This window comes from Gopherus evgoodei, chromosome 5 (assembly GCF_007399415.2).
Source record: "Gopherus evgoodei ecotype Sinaloan lineage chromosome 5, rGopEvg1_v1.p, whole genome shotgun sequence".
Taxonomy (NCBI): domain Eukaryota; kingdom Metazoa; phylum Chordata; order Testudines; family Testudinidae; genus Gopherus; species Gopherus evgoodei.
In genome coordinates, this window is record NC_044326.1 from 125,149,389 (window position 1) to 125,167,113 (window position 17,725).

General features: G+C 41.4%; 1 protein-coding gene across 5 annotated transcripts in view; it reads right to left on the minus strand.

Moving 5' to 3' along the window:
- Positions 1-17,725, minus strand: part of ARHGAP24 (Rho GTPase activating protein 24) — a 342,415-nt gene continuing 324,690 nt past the window's right edge. For all 5 annotated transcript variants that reach the window (XM_030564961.1, XM_030564964.1, XM_030564963.1 and 2 more), the window contains 4 exons: positions 14,611-14,684; positions 9,969-10,090; positions 6,756-7,824; positions 1-830 (listed from right to left, as the gene is read on the minus strand). In XM_030564961.1, the coding sequence (XP_030420821.1) occupies positions 587-830; positions 6,756-7,824; positions 9,969-10,090; positions 14,611-14,684 (1,509 nt within the window). In that variant the 3' untranslated portion in view covers positions 1-586. The remainder of the gene's footprint in view (positions 831-6,755; positions 7,825-9,968; positions 10,091-14,610; positions 14,685-17,725) is intronic.

Below are 17,725 nucleotides of genomic sequence, written 5' to 3' on the forward strand. Positions count from 1 at the left end.
TATTTTTATAAAATTATTTACACTTTTCTTTTTGGTCATGGGCAAGTCCATTGGCACAAACAGCACAGCCACACATTATCCTCTTGTTTTAATAACTAACATTATATATATATTTGTTTATCTTTAGTTCCCCCCCACGCAAGAAGGGTAACAAAAAAAATTGATATACAAAATAAACTGATGGTAACACAATGCCAAAAATAGCTTATTATGTTAAGTGCAAGGAAAAAAGCCTTGATATAAAGCTTGATTGCAACAACATTTCAATTTACCAGTTTAAATACAAGACTTGCATTAAAATATTTTGTGAGATGTCTCTCGCTCTCTCTTTAAGATGACTTTTTTAAAATCTATATACACATTCAGTTGTAACAGTTGACACTAGCATTATGAAGCATTAAAAAAAGTATGATAACTTGATAAGTACACACTGCAGTATGGGTGGTTAATGTCTGTAGGTATTTCTTCCTTCAATGGTTTACATCATTTTGTTGAGTGCTAGCCTCAGTCAGGTGACCAGCCACCTGAAACAGTATAATACCCCCAACATCCCTTCCCAGAATCCCCCAGTCTTAGTTTAGAATGCTCACTGAATCCATATGGTGTTGCCTCTCTCCGGCCTACGAGGCTCCACTGTTAGTTCTCCAAATGTTGAGAAAAATTGCTCCATCTCTTTTTGCAGCATGTCGTTCCTCTTCTCTGCATCTTCTTTGGCCCGCTCTGCATTGCGCATTTTGATTTCTACCATTGTAAACTTCTTCCTTTCCTGGTCCAGTTCATCATGCAGGGTCATCATTTCTGTCTCAAGGGTGAGGTTTCTCTGTTCCAAGCTGCAGAAATAGAAATATACAGATGACAGCCCTCTCTGTATTACCCAGCCTAGATTAGAGCAACAGCTTTTAAATTACAAAGCTTAGTCCTAGTTTCTGTAAAGAGACAATGTAACATGTTTCTTACTGGATGTTTACTGTTGAAGTGTATCCTACAAGGAATGATGGAATCGTCATCTCTTAGGTTATTTATAATTGAAGGATACAAACCACTAGAAATGTATATGGCAGGAAACAGCTCTGCATGTGCTAGGCAATTAACTAAACAGACCTTTTCCTTCTCCAAGGATTGATTCTGGCCTCACACTGGTTGTACACTGGTGTAACAAGAGAGTCCAATGTATTGTCAGAACACTATGTCCCTGATCCTCTCTTCCTATTTGCAAATATTGATTCCCCATGCTGAGCTACTGTTTGAAAAAAAAATTACAGAATCATAGGTGAGAAGGAGCCATATGGGTCATCTAATCTAATCCTCTGCCAAGATGCAGGATTTGTTGCGTCTAAACCATCCGAGACAGATGGCTATCCAGGCTCCTTTTGAAAACCTCCAGGAAAGGAGATGCCATGGCAGTATGCTCCACTATGCTATTGTTCTCACACTTAGGAAATTTCCCTTCAGATTTAATCTAAATCTGCCAAGCTGTAGTTTAAACCCATTGCCTCTTGTCCTGCACTGTGTGGCAAGAAGGGACATTTTTTCTCCATCTTTTTTATGACAGCCTTTCAAGTATTTGAAGTTGCTATCATGTTCCCCCTAAATCATCTCTTTTCCAAACTAAACATATGCAGTTCCTTCATTCTTTGCTCATAGGGCTTGCATCCCATCCCTTTGATCATTTTTAATCGCTCACTTCTGGATTCTTCCCAGTTTCTCTACATCCTTTCTATATGGCAGTGACCAAAATTGGACAGAATACTCCAGCTGAGGCCTAACATACGTTGAGTAAATTGGTACTATCACCTCCTATGACTTGCATACTATACCTCTGTTAATGCAATGCAAAATAGCATTTGCCTTTTTTTTTTTTTTCGTGCAACAGCATCTCATTGTGGACTCATGTTGAGGTTGTAATCCACCATCACTCCCAGAGCCTTCTCAGCAGTGTTGTTGACAAGCCAGTTATCCCCCATTCTGTATCTGTGCATTTGGTTTTCCTTCCCTATGTGTAGCACCTTACATTTGCCCTGGTTAAATTTTCTTTTGTTGTCTAGAACCCAGTTCTTCAATTTATCAAGATCCCTTTGAATTTTAGTTCTATCCTCCAAAGTGTTTGCAACTCCTCTGACTTCATCGTCATCTGCACGTTTGATCAGTATGCTCTCTATTCCAATATCCAGGTCATGAATAAAGATGTTAATTAACACCAGACCCAGAACAGATCCCTGTGGAACCCCACTTTAGAGCACCTTCCAATCTGACTTCATTCCATTAATAATTACTCTTTGTTTGCAGTTGTTTAACCAGCTAGGGATCTACTTAATGGTAGTTCTATCAAGCCTGCATTTCTCCAGTTTATTTATGAAAATGTTGTGAGGGACTACACCAAAAGCCTTGCTAAAGTCCAGGTGTATTATGTCCACTGCATTCCCCTATCCACCAAACCAGTTACCTTGTCAAAGAAAGAAATCAAGCTGGTTTGACATGATTTGTTTTTAGTAAATCCATGCTGACTTCATTCTCCAGGCATTTGCAAATTAAATGTTTTATATATTACTCCAGTAGCTTCTGAGGTATCGAAGTCAGGCTGACTGGTCTATCGTTCCCCAGCACCTCCTTTCCCCCCTTTTTAAAGATGGGCATTGTTAGCCTTTCATCAATCTTCCAGGACCTCTCCTGTCATCTATGAGTTTGTAAATATTATTGCCAGTGGCTCCAAGATTTCTTCAGCTAATTCCTTAAGCACCCTGGGGTGAATAGCAGAAGGCTGTGCTGACTTGAATCCATTCAGTTTAGTCATAAGATCTCTGATGTGATGTTTACTTATCCTGATCTGCATCCCTTCTTCTTTATTGTCTATGGTAACTTCCTTAGTTGTCCGGTCACATGTTACTTTTTTGAAGCTGCAATTGATGTGATTTATTTTTAAAAAAAATTACTTACTATATTTGAGGGTTTATGTAGAGGACCAAGCACACTAATGGTATGATCCAATACATCATCATAATAATGCATGTCAAACACTGAATGTGTTCCAGCATCATCAATATTATCAAGGCAGCTCAGAGAATTGTGATGTACGTAGCTAAAGAACCGTTCCTCCTTTTGCTTTCTGTGCACAGGGGCTGCTCCAGGCACCAGCACACCAAGCATGTGCCTGGGGCGGCAAGCCGCGGGGGGTGCTCTGCCAGTCTCCGCGAGGGCGGCAGGCAGGTTGCCTTCGGCAGCATGCCTGTGGAGGGTCTGCTGGTCCCGTGGCTTTGATGGACCTCCTGCAGGCGTGCTGCCGAATCTGCAGGACTGGGGACCTCCCTCAGGCAAGCTGCCGAAGGCAGCCTGTCTGCCGTGCTTGGGGCGGCAAAATACCTAGAGCCGCCCCTGTCTGCGCACTGCACCTTTATGTTTCTAAAAGCCTGCAGTCCAATGGAATCAGCAGCCATGCTGTGTTCCAGTTCAGATACAGCTTGTTACAGAAGAGATATACACACCATTCTGTCTCTTGTAAGTGGCAGAGATGGGAACAGAAGCTGCTATTCTAAGTGCTGTATCCACTATACAACTGTGCTGAGGGCATAACGACAATGCTTTATTCCACTGCATGCTGTTATGTGCCCTTATTATGGGTAGTCATAGAGTTTGGATATAATCAGTTCATGCACCCTAGTATTTCTCTTCCTCTAAACAAAGATTTAATTTATTGTGTTGATGAATTAGGAGAATTAATGACTGGTAAGTTGTTCTCCATCTGAAAACAATTGGAAATTTCTTTTCCTAACATGACTCAGCTTCACCTACTTTAACAGCTCTTGAACTGCATAGGAAAGTTTCATGCGAAGTAGCAACAAGGAAATGGACCTCTTGGCTGGTTTTACAGATGAATGGGTGGAAGCAGTTAGGGTTTTCCCTTCATTTGGGAATTCTGCCTTACACAAAAACAATTTGAGTCTGATCTTAAGTTGCATTTCACAATGATATAAGTGCTGAAGATGAAATGCCAAAGTCAATCTGGTGGTGTAACGTGGTGTCAATTTGAATCTTACCATTGTGCATATACATAACCAGTAGCACTCATGATGTGAAATGTGGAAGGAGAGGCAGCAGGACTAAAGTAGATCAACAAATGTCCATCCTTAATTTACCTCTTCCTTATTGTATGCATCACCCCTGGATTGCCTGGTTGAGTTATGTGATACAGTGGATGATATTCCAAACACCGGGAACAAGGTGAAGCTGACAAGAATTATGTCAATTTCATGCCACTGCTGGGGGAATCTATGCGCAGCAGAGGTAGCCACCACTGGAGCTAGTCACAGGGCGGAGGGCACAAAAGAGAATATAGAGCACTAGTAGAGTAATGGAGACATCTTCCCTTCTGGGGATACCTAGGGGTTAGACTAGCACAGCCACCTTGCCTCATAGCACCTGTGACACTGTGCATGGGGGAGGAAACAGAAAGAGATTTCACTGTTTCTAAACTTTCAGCAGCTAGAAGAAAATGAGCATGTACAAGCTGCAGGCTGTAAAACATGGACCTCACCCCCCACCCAAGAAAGAATACCACCCTTGCAAGGAATTCCAGCACTCTCCCAATTACAGAAGTGAAGGGGTAGGGCCCTTGGGTTGCACCTGTACTTCACTGATAAACGATGCTCCATCCCCACCCTAGCTTATCAGCCTCTGACTAATCAGTGTCTCAAACTTTTCTGACATGAGCTAAAACAGTGAAGTCTCACTAGTAGGGTTACCACCCACCCTGAATATGTGGGATACTATTCATTTTCTTAGTGCAATGCTACTAGAATTCACAAACCCCTGACTTTACTGTCGGTACTCAAGAAACATCATTTGTACGCTGCTTTTTAACAGTTTGGATAAATTCATTGTTTTAGGGCAGTCTATTGTTAAACAGTGTAATTCATTTCTGGTAATAAAGGTATGGGGGAAAGTATCCAACTCACCTAAGGAAGCAAGGCACACAAGTCCTATTGAAAGTCTCCCTCCTGCCACATTTGATTTTAATTTCAGTGAAGTGAACAGCAAACCCTGTTTGAGTACTGAGCCCAAGTAGCTGAACTGGGTGCTGGGAACATCTGTGTGTGTGAGAGGAATCCCCTTACCTTCCCAGGTTGTGGAATGGGAGTAGAGCTGCTCTGGCCTCCGAACTGGGAGTAGTCTATGGAGCTTTTCCTCATGTGGCCTTCAAGAGCTTGCACTCCTGATCCTTGCTCCTCCCTCAGTGATCTTTTGTACACAGCTATCTTGGAAGCGATCATGGAACTGCACTTCATGTGGCACAATGGGTCTTGCCAACCCTGAAATCCTGCTCATGCAGCGGGACCTTACTGGTTCCACTGCAGCAAGGCCCTCTATACCCACCGATGAAGGAGAAGGATTTGCGGTTCTAAATACAAAGCCACCCAAGAACTTGGAAAGCCACCATGCATAACCTTTCTCCTAATATGCTAGCATTATCATTGTTCCTCCAAAGTGCTCTCAAACAGCCAGTCTGCTGCTTTTGCTTGGTATCCATGTTGGTTTTGACATGTAGGGTAGCAAGACTCAGTTTAACTCTATACTGAGCCCGTGTCCAGGAAAAGTGTGCTACGTGTTGTTTAAACATTTCCAACAGGATATTTGTACCCATTTGGATCATGAATAATTTGGAATTTTTAAAGCTAAGGAAGGTGACAAAGTAATCTTGTAAGACAGCCACATTTTTTAAATTGTACAATTACCCAAATCCTATTATACTCATGGAAAAATGAGGAAAAAAAATGGTTTTCTGATTTGTTTGCAGCTTTCCACTTCTAGTTAGTATAATTGTGTTAGAAATGCCACAACTATTGTTACTAAGTCACAACCAGTTAAAAAGAGCCATGTTTGCATCTGTCATTCAATGGCAGCACATTTAAATATGTTACATTAATAAAGGAAATCATTTTATGCAAATAGAATTAACCCATGGAATGCATTGCTGCAAGATGTTATTAAATTAAATAGTTTGGTAAGATTGAAAAAGACTGAACACGTAATATGAATACAGATGGCATCTGCAGCTACTCTAGTCAAATTAAAACGTAAGTGCCACAAGTCCTCCAATCTTAGGTCATAAACTGGGATCAGAATCTCCAATAGTTCAGTTTGGCACAATTGGCCCTGTTCATTGGAGAGATTTTTCACTTCCTCTGAAGCATTTAGTGCAAGCCACTGCTGAATTCAGGATATTGTATTAGACATGCCACTGTTCTGCTCCAGTATGTTAGCTACTTCCATGCAATCCTCAAAAGGGTTAGAAGTTTGATTTGGATGGGCATCCTAACATCTGAAAGTTTTCTCCAAACCTTTTTGTGAGCTCTCCACTCCTCTTGGATCAGCAAATTTGGACTGGGGATCTTATGGAAACAACTCTTTAGTGAGATTTCTCACGCTTACTATGTTTAGGTCCTCAATTTGAGAACAGTGGTTCTCATGCTACACCAATCCTTCTGCATCTGACCTTGGCTGGGAACATGAGGCGCACACAAATATGCAAATACAAAATATCATGGAAAGAAAAAGTTATGTTTTTTTTTTCCTAATGTCAGGCCAGGTTTGGTTTGAATTAGGGGGAAAAGGTTAATGTAGGCTCTTATTTTATCCAAGCATTTTCTCCATCTCTACTACCAATTCCTATGTTCAGATTCACTGGGGTATGGGAGCATAATAAAAATGAGAGGCAGAGTAATTCTCTTATTAGCACAAATGGCAGAGATTTACCATCTTACCTCTTTATCCTTGTTTCATATTCCGCCTTCTGTTTTGCCATCTCCTGCTTTAAGCTGGACACTAGGCTGTGCAGAGCACTGTGGTTGCTCGTGTTGTTTGAGACAAACGTTTCACTGTTATCGCTGCTGCTGGTGGCCCGGCTGCTGCGTCCTCCCATGCTTCTTCGGTCAGTTTTACTCTCACAGTCTCCTTGGTTGGAGAGGTCTTCATGTGGTGGCCCATCTAGCACTGAGTCTTCAAAATTACCCCCATAAAAATCTTGCTCGGGGCAGGTGGTTGTAGACGATCGACAGGAGTTGGAGTGTTCGGGCAGGGATATTTCACAAGAGGATGTGGACCAGGTGGCACTATCTACACTCTGTTTATCATCTGAATTCACCATGGAGAACTGCTGGTGGACGTTGTCATAGGTGGAGAGTCTGTTATGCTGGCCCGAATCACTCACCAATTCCTTTTGTTTACTGTCTCTCAATGTGACATACCCATTGGGCATCCAGCTCAGGTTTCGGCTGTTCAGGGAGTTGCTATGTGCATCTGTGCTTGAAATGCCCATTCGCACGCCTCCATTCTGCATGCTGTGTGTGCCCATTTTAGTAACTGGACCTTTCAGGGATGATGTTCTCCTGGCCTGCAGGGTACCATTTGGTAAGGTCTGGCTTTTCTCATGGCCCTCCACAGAGCTGCTGAAGGACCCATTAGTGACTATGCCACTGCCTTTATTAAAGGCTGGGTTTTTTTTCACCATGAGAGGTGGGCTTCTTGTGATATCAGGTTTATGAATGCTGTTCCTTGGACTGTTTGACTTGCTCCCTGGCAGCACTGTGGGAGACCCATTGTCCATGCTTCCCCTCTGGAGAGGCTCAGGTGTGTCCCAAGAACAGCTTCTCACCGCTGTCTCCTTGTTGTTATTGGTCTCTTTATTCTGGAGCTGACCAGTGATCATTTTCTTCTGGATCTCATTGTTGTTATTGCACACCTCCTCTCCGGTCTGAAAGTCTGTGTCCTTGGGAAATAGCTGTTCATGTTCACTTATCATCACTGACATCAGCTGCTGGACTACTGCAGTACCTGGAGGATGGCAAATGAACCACCAATAATGAAGTAGTTTTATTTGAGAAGTGAACAAACATTCTTTTAAAACAGATTTTTAAAGATTTCATAAAGATGCATCTAGTTAATATACACTTAATTTATGCATTTATCTAATAGATACGTAGTTTACCTAAGCATTTAATATTTGCTATTACAACCTTCGTGCCACCTCATACTATCTCCCCTTTCTGGTTCCAGATCACCACAGCACAATCGGTTCTGTATTGTCCCCTTTTTAAGGAAGAAACAAAAATATGCCTGTCTCTCTGCTGGTGCACCTTCGTACCCACTCTGTGCTGGCTTTGGTGTATTGGCCAACATCTTGCGGGCAGAGTCAAGACTTCGCTTATTCCTGTTAGCAGATGCTCTCCTGCTGCGAAGAGCCGGCTGACATAGGTAGCCAGTGCAGGGGAGGAAAAGAGCTCCCTACATCTCTTATTTCAATATTAGGGCATACAGCAGCCAAGAATGTTTTAAAGGAGATATTATTACGGGGAACTAAAACAAATATCCCAGGACAATATCTGCAGTTGAAAACCATTGGGACCATACAGAGAGGTTCAGAATAATAATAAGATGAATGATGTAATTGTAATATGTGAGTTTAAGCTCAATATACCAAACCTCTTTAAAAACTTACTCCAAGGCTGGGAAGGCACTAGCCAGTCTAATACAAGGGGTTGAAGGAGGAAAGGGTTTCTGGACCATTTATTTTTCAGCCTATCACAGCTTTGTGAGATATTTAATATAAAAAACCTTTAACCACTCAGAGATGAGATTGTGACTGGCCAGTAAAATGTGCCATGCTGTCACACTATGTGGAACCTGCTGCCGGTAACATATAAATCACAACCTTAAATCACACAGCACCCCACTTCGCAACACATTATTATAAATGTTCCTTCTCTAGAAACTCATACTGCACACACCACACAACTTCACTTTAATATACAGATTTTGAACTAGACTTGGGTAAATAATGATGTATCACTACAATATATTTTACAGAACCCTATTAGGGAGTATTAAGAGTCTTCCAGTAATGAGGTCAGGTTGGTTATAAACATCATTTTAAAGTCCCTAGGCATGTTTCGGTGGCATGCTGTGCTCTTTTAATCAATAATTTCTCACTGGCCCATATAATTTTATACAGGTTGTATCTGAATATTTGAGCTTTTTTTCCTTTCAAAAACATCTACTAAAAATTCAGTTTGCCACGGGGACTTGTAAACATTTTTTGTTCGTTTGCTTTGGAATACTGAAAATCTGCATTGCTTTGTAACAGCTTAGATTCTATCATAAGAAATGGTGGGGAAAAGTCAGCTTCCTTTCACAAACCTCTTTTTTATAATGCATATATTATATCTCCATACAAGTATAATTCATTTATAGTAATTTTTGAGTAGTCAAAAGATTAGATACAAAATGAAAGTAGAAACTGAAAAAAATAGCAATTGAAATGAAAGTGAGTCTTTAAAGTAGGGTGTTCGTTTGTTTTTTTTAAAAAAGGGTGTTGAGATATCTCTTTAGCCCCAACACTGGGTTCTTAACACCATGTCCCCTCTTTGCCCTGTGAATTGGTAGCATTAGATGAGGATTGCTGTGAACAATTTTGCCATTGTATTAGAGGATAAAGGGCTGAAGAAGATGACATCATACTAAACTATAAGTCTGTGGGCGGAAATTCTCAGAGACAGCAGAAAAACATAAAACAAAACAAAAACCCAAAGAAAAATTCCATTCTTGCCTTTTGGAGAGGCATTTTCTGCGGGCTTTTGTATTTTCCTGCTGGTTTCTGAGAAACAAATGTGCAATTTCCAGTTGGAAAAAATAAGCAGTTCCACTATAAAAAAAAGGCAAAAGTCCTTTGAGGAGATTCAAGACTTTGCTCATGCTGACGTTTTTTGCCATGTTCATAGTAAAATGCCATCAGTAAAATGCAGCAGCCTGTTTGGCATAGCAGTTACTTTAAGTTGCTGTAGTGGAAGAAAAGTTGTGTCTACACACAAACAGGCAAAAGTAATTTTGTGACATCAGACCACCAAAAATGTACTGCTAATGAATCTACAGAAGTTCCTTCTACTTGTTTTAAAGTTGTTTACAATTTTCCTTTAACTCACCCTCCATAATGGTGAGAGGATCTTCCACTTTTGGGCGCAGGATGTTGGGACCAAATACAGTAGCCAGATTTTGCACACTCATTTTGTTTACACCCGCATAGGACTGGACTTCATCCAGGAATCTGTGAAATAGAGGGGGAGAGGGGGGAAGTGAGCATCAGTATCACAAAAGGCAAAGGTGGATGATGATCTCTTACTGTACTTCTTGTATGGAATTTCCTAGTTGTTTTTGTTTAAAGGTCAACACTCTGAAGCACTATTGTAGGCTTGGAAAAACAGGGTAGTAGTTGGGTTCTGAGGCACATCAGAGGGGAAGGCTCTGAGTTACTACAGAGAATTCTCTCTCAAGTATCTGCCTGGTGGGTCTTGCCCACATGCTCAGGGTCTAGCTGATGACCATATTTGGGGTCGGGAAGGAATTTTCCCTGCAGGACAGATTGACTGAGACCCTGAGTGGTTTTTGCCTTCTCCTGCAGCATGGGGCATGGGTCACTTGCAGGTTTTAACAGTGAATTCTGTGCAACTTGAAGTCTTTAAACCATGATTTGAGGACTTCAGTAACTCAGCCACAGGTTAGGAGTCTATTTCAGGAGTGGGTGAGGTTCTGTGGACTGCAATGTGGAGGAGGTCAGACTAGATGATCACAATGGTCCCTTCTAAGCCTAACGTCTATGAGAGAGCTTTGCTTCTGCCTGCTTGGGATCAGCTCCTTGACACTCTTGGATACTGGCAACACAAGCACTCCCCTCCAGACATCACTCTCTCTTTACAGGTTAGCGATAGCATACACTAACCCCTGAGTCCTCCAAGCATCCACCGGCAGCATCTAGCCCCTGCTCTACTGGATACTCACTGAATCACCAGGCCCACTGTTTCCAAAGGAACAGTACATGCAAGCTTACTAGTTCGCCTTAAAACACAGCTCCACTTTACACACAGCACTCAGGTATGTTTACGGAGAAAGCAAGTATAAGTTTATTTAACAAAGAACAGATATTCCTATGATATAAGCAAAATACTGGAAAAATGCATTATATAGAAAAGAAAATCATAACATGCTTTCTATGGCCTTAACGTAACGAACAAGATTTCCTCCTATCTAAATAAAGTTTTATCTCATCCGAGGTTCTTCCCAGCATTTTCAGCCGTCGGGCTGGGATCCTTTTTTCATGAAGCAAATCCTCTGAGAGTTTATTTCCTCAGTGAAGGATGCCACGGGGTCTTTTTTCACCTAAGACAGACCAAACTGGAACTTTGATCTTGACTGAAAGGAGTGTGTCTCCCTTCATCTCCAGCTGTTTACCTCTTCCTGTTAATTTTCTTTTGAAGTCCCTGCAAGCTCTTCATTAACATATGACTTAATATGCTAACAGACTGCTGTTGTAAGACATACACTATACAAAGGTTAGCTTGGGATAGCAGTGTCTCTCACCTCATGTCTAGAGAACTGTCTCAAGGCATGCTACCAATGTGTGACCTGCCTTTAACTACAAGCACATGTGACAAAGATCCTCCTCTACCTTGGTGGCTCCTGCGCTTATTGGCAGATTTGCCCACCTCAGTGATCTTCCCCACAGTCTGGATCAACTCCTCCTGTGTCTGATCAGGAGTTGGGAGGTTTGGGGGGAACCCGGAACCCGCCCTCTACTCCAGGTTCCAGCCCAGGGCCCTGTGGATTTGCAGCTGTCTATAGTGCCTCTTGTAACAGCTGTGTGACAGCTACACCTCCCTGGGCTACTTCCTCAATGCCTTCTCCAAACTCCTCCTTTATTCTCACCACAGGACCTTCCTCCTGGTGTCTGATAACACTTGTACTCCTTAGTCCTCCAGCAGCACATCCTCTCAGTCTCAGCTCCTTGTGTCTCTTGCTCCCAGCTCCTCACACGCACTTCCTCTCCTCTGGCTCCTCCCCATCTGACTGGGGAGAGCTCCTTTTAAAACCCAGGTGCCCTGATTAGCCTGCCTTGATTGGCTGCAGGTGTTCTAATCAGCCTGTCTGCCTTAATTGGTTCTAGCAAGTTCCTGGCTACTCTAGTGCAGCCCCTGCTCTGGTCACTCAGGGAACAGAGAACTACTCACCCAGTGACCAGTATATTTGCCCTCTACCAGACTCCTGCACCCCACTGGCCTGGGTCTGTCACACACATTTTCCTATCTATCCACACACACCTTTTCTGACATGTTATGCACACACACACACACATCTCACAATGATTATGCCAGTGTGAGACAGGCTTTCATTAGAGTCCATACATGTCATTCTTTGGCAGACTAGTACACAGATACCAGGCCCAGGGGATTCCCTCCAGGCCTTCTGTATTCTGTATGCTCTGCCAGTTGATTGAAAGAGGTCCCTGGGTTTTCTAACGTACCCAAGTTTTCTAGAGCATAATGCTCCTTAGAACTAGCCCAGCTGAGCTCCTATCCAGTGTATCTTGTAAGTTTTCCAGGGAAGGAAGCTTTGGCATATCTTACTGTAACAAGGTATACAGGCCCTTTAACCAGAGCAGCACTGTCTTGTTACTTTTTAGCCCCAAGTCCAGGCTATTCTGGAGGTTGTCATTTCTAGAACGACTGTGGGGGAAAACATTCAGAAAACCTGCTCTAGTAGTTAGGCCTTCCATTCTCCACAGCATACTGGCTACTACCCCAAGTGTATTGAAAATGGGAAATTATTTCTCTCTTATCCTCCCCATGCAATCCTGGTATTTACTGATAATGTTTTAAAGCTCTTCATATATCTTAACTGATAAATACATTCTTGATATAACGTTCAGTGTCTTACCAAAATCCATAGATATTGCAATGCTGGCAGCTCAGGTGCCAGCTCACGCAAAGGTCCCCCTGTCTGAACTGGACACTAGCAGATACATAGCCGGAATTTGTGTGTCTCACTTGTGGTTTAATATTGATAAAATAGGTATTAGGAATGTTAAGACTCTGTTGAATGCTTGTGAGTTACTGCATGCATTAATCTTACTTGTAATATCGGTGTTCCATATTGTAACATAATATCTGAGTGGGTGTATTATGAGCCTCTGTGACTGTATAAGTCGCCATACAGGAGAGGGACATTAATTAGTATGAAGAGCTGCTCTTCTACAGAAATTGTTATGCATCTCACAAAAGAGGAGACACATCATTACCAGATGGGTTAGGGTTGGATCTTACAACTGGAAACTCCCACATCTGGATTGAGAAACCATCAATAAAAGAACTAAAGACTCTTATTGCTCTGCTCTGCTCACCTCCCTGTGAAGATGTGTCATGCAAGGGGACTCTTCCCATCAGCTGAGCTTGCAACTCAGAGCACATGGCAGAAGGAGGATAAAGACCTCAAACCAAAGGAACTAAGGATCTCTATGCTGCTTGGAGTCTGGGGGAGAGGAATCAAATTGTTTCTGTGCATAACCAAGAGATCCCCAATGGTTTAGCCTAGGTTAGCCCTAAAAGACAAATTAGAGCTTGCTGATTATAGAAGCTTATATTACCTTTTGAACTAAGACTCATTCATATGTCTATATTTGCTTGCTTTAACCTTACAAATAACTCTGTATTTTCCTTTTCCTATTTAATAAATCATCATATAATTAACTATAGGATTGGTTATAAGTACACCTCTACCCAGACAGAATGCTATCCTCTGGAGCCAAAAAAATCTTACTGTGTTATAGGTGAAACTGCGTTATATTGAACTTGCTTTGATCTGTTGGAGTGCGCAGCCCCACCCTCCCAGAGCACTACTTTACCGTGTTATATCTGAATTCATGTTATATCGGGTCGTGTTATATCGGGGCAGAGGTGTATAGTCTTTGGTGTGAGACCTAAAGCACAACTGACGTGGGGTAAGTGACTGGTCTTTTGGAATTAGGAGTAACCTGAATATTGCCGTGATTCTTGGTGTTATGGACAATCTATCCAAGAAATAGGTTCACCTGGTTGGCAAGAGAAACCTGAATACCCGAAAGGACTGTCTGTGACTCCGTGTTAAGGCTGTTGAAGTGCCTGAGGAGTTTGCACTTGGTTGGTGAAATCTAAGTTAGGAATTTACAACCAATTTGGGGTTTGTGCCCTCATGTTTAAGAGTCTGTCCTGAGGTTAGTACTCACAATCTTGCATCACCATTGGGAGCTTCACAGATATTAGCATGCAGCAAACTACAGCAAAACATTACCTGTTATAAGGCTGTGTTTTATCTCACATCCCCATGCACACACACCACCTCTCCCAGAAACCCCTACACTTCTGGTGTTTTGACCTTTTTAACCCAGGACTCCCAAAAGCTGTCTGAATCATCAAGGCCAACAGGAGCTGCTCTCCAGGTAAGTGATCTGCAAATATAGCCTTGCTTCTCCTTACAGAAGTAAATAGGTGGTAATATTCCTTTTTCCAGCTACATTTCCTTGCTTTTCATGCTGGGTCTGGACTGTTCATTAATCCCACTCACAGCTGTACAACTTTAATTATTAAGTTAGTAATTAGTAATACAATAAACAAACTTGTGATTATGTTAGGTTAAACGTACCAGTACTCTGACTCTCTTTGTTAAACTTCTCCTGAGATATATTCATCCAGACAGACAGCAGTGTCTACTAGGGCACTGAAATAAATATATGTTTGATAATCTTTCAGGAGCACTTACCTACAGATATATTTCAGTAGATTGTAATTGACAAGTGGCAGACTCTTTACTTGTTTCACTAATTCCTTCAACCCCTGGGTAAACAAACAAACAAATCAATAATAACAACACTGTTGAGATTTTGGTATGAAATAAATAGAAGATACTTATGGAAATGGAGTAAGACAACTATTTTCTTAATAATATCCAGATAAACCACGATCACTAGCCTGTAGTATCCATTTCATTTGGACAAAGCAACATTTTGGCTGTCTCACAAGGTCTGCACTAGCATTAGACAAGCAGAAGATTCTTTCAGTGTGTCCTCTCATTAGGATTTAGAAGAGCTGAACGACGATGTGAACTTGGTTTCTGTGCCCACTGTAAATAGCCTCTGGCTAAGCTCCTGCCACCAGTGCATTTGGATGCTGTTTTAATTCAGCCTTTGGTGCTTTGCCAGCCACTGTAGAGTGTTTGATTTCAGTGGGTCAGCAAAACAAGTGGAACTCAGGATGGGAAGATCATGATACTGCAAATGTTTGCCGGGCAAATACTAGAAAAGGAAATAAGACAAACAGCTATCTAGATGAACAGTGACATCGTTAGTAACTCATGCTGTAGGAGAGTCCAACACAGAAGACTGAAAAACGAGTCAAACAATCTAACAATCAGATTGCTAAGTCAGCATTACAACAGGATTAAAAATGGCTTATTGTTTCTAGCATTGGTCACTCACATTGCTTGCTTTAATCTCACAAATAACTCTGTATTTTCATTTTCCTATTTACTAAATCATCATATAGTTTACTATAGGATTGGTTATAAGTATAGTCTTGGGTGTGAGACCTAAAGCGCAACTGAACTGGGGTAAGTGACTGGTGAGTAACTCCATATAGATATCACATGGCAAGAACTGGGCCTATGTTCACACAATCACTGAAGTCTTGTTTTCAATTACATTTAATAAAATGTTTCTTTAATAGCAAATATACCCATCTCCTAGAACTGGAAGAGACCTTGAAATAGAGTCCAGCCCCCTGCCTTCATTAGCAGGACCAAGTACTGATTTTTGCCCCAGATCCCTAAGTGGCCCCCTCAAGGATTGAACTCACAACCCTGGGTTTCACAGGTCAATGCTCAAACCACTGAGCTATCCCTCCCATGTTCTCAGAGAAACTATACAAACATAGCTACTATAAAATGGACACTATACAAAAATAAACAGCAGTGCTTATGCCAACCTCTAGGAGCCCCTGCTGTAAATTACACAAAAAATAACACGGAACAGCCAGCAGAACACACAGCTCCCCCCAAACCGCTCTAGACCTAATACAAAACGCTCCCCTACACATCTAACTCCCAACCCCTCATTTGATCCTTATTAATTTAGTGGATAGGAGATGGAAAGAATCAATTCTGGCTGGTGACTCAGAACAGGGAGGATGTCAACTACTTTGTAGGAGGGATTAAAAATGTGGTATGGTTTTGGAAAATTAAAGGAATGGGCTGAAATTAATAAAACAAAACTATTAATGATCACTCTGAAGAAAAACACTAAGAGATAGCAGCATATACTAGCTGCCAACAAGTACATAGAGGGGTGTAAAAAGGAGGTTTCAACAGATCAAGATGTATTGGCCTTGAATTACTGTAGGGAAAACATAATAGGTCATATCCTTCATTCTGTTGCACAAGTTTCACACCAGTAGAACAGAGTTGGAAATCTGTCTCTATATCTTTAAGAAGCATTAGACAATGGGGCATGTTTCCAAGATAAATGCTAGAATAACTGATGTCAGAGTTAAGCAAGACCAACTTGCCAGATATCTCTGAGTAATACTTTAATGACAATGGGCCCACTGTAAAATTTTCAGAGCCTAAATCCCATGGACTCTGATTTATGACAATTTTATCCCCAGTTAACTCCCACGTAAGTCAATAGTTTTCTGTTGACTTAAACAGGTATTGGGTAGGACTAATAAGAGCAGTCCTGCTATAATGGAGGATGATAGCCTAGATGACCCAAAAAAAGTCTCGTTCATATAAGATGGAACTCTTCTAACCCAATGCACATCATTTCCAACCATAATTCAATGGTATGCAGTTTATATAGGTAGAGAAGTATTTCTGTTATTCTCATATGCCTATTTAGATTGCTATATGAACCAAGATTTCATTTAAAGAGAACCTACAAAGAAAGCCATTCACAGAGAGTAGTTATCAGTGGTTCATAGCTGAACTGGAAAGGCATATCAAGTGGAGTCCCACAAGGACTGGTCCTGGGTTCAGTTCCGTTCAAGATCATCATCAATGATTTGGATAACAGCATAGAGAGTACACTTCTAAAGTTTGCAGAAAGTTTGAACAATCAAGCTGAAACGGGTTGAAAGTGCTTTGAAGGATAGAATTAAAATTCAAAATGATCTGGACAAACTGGAGAAGTGGTCTGAAGTAAACAGGTTGAAAATTCAATAAGGACAAATGCAAAGAACTCCACTTAGGAAGGAATAATCAATTGCACATATACTAAATGAGAAATTACTGCCCAAGAACGAGTACTGCAAAAAGGGATTTGGGGAGTTATAGTAGATTACAAACTAAATATGAGTCAACAATGCTGATATTGTTGCCACAAAAAAAAAGGCAAACATCATTCTGGAATGTACTAACAGGAGTGTTGTAAGCAAGACAAGAGAATTAATTCTTCCACTCTACTGTGTGCTGATTAGGCCTCAACTGGAGAATATGTCTAGGTTTGGGCACCACATTCCAGGAAAGATGTGGAAAAATCGGAGAAAGTCCAGAGAGCAACAAAAATGATTAGAGGTCTAGAAAACATGACCAATAAGGAAAGATTAGGGGAAAAAAAAAAGATTTGTTTACTCTGGAGAAGAGAAGATGTGTGTGGAGGGAGAGAGAAGAGAGTTTTCAAGTACATAAAAAGTTGTTACAAGGAGGATGGTGAAAAACAGTTCTTGTTAACCTCCAGGGATAGGCCAAAAAGCAATGGGCTTAAATTGTAGCTAGGGCGGTTTAGCTTGGACATCAGAAAAAAATTCCTAATTGTCATTTAGTGAAGGGAACTAGATGACCTCTCAGGGTCCCTTCCAGTCCTACACCTCTACATCATTAGAAA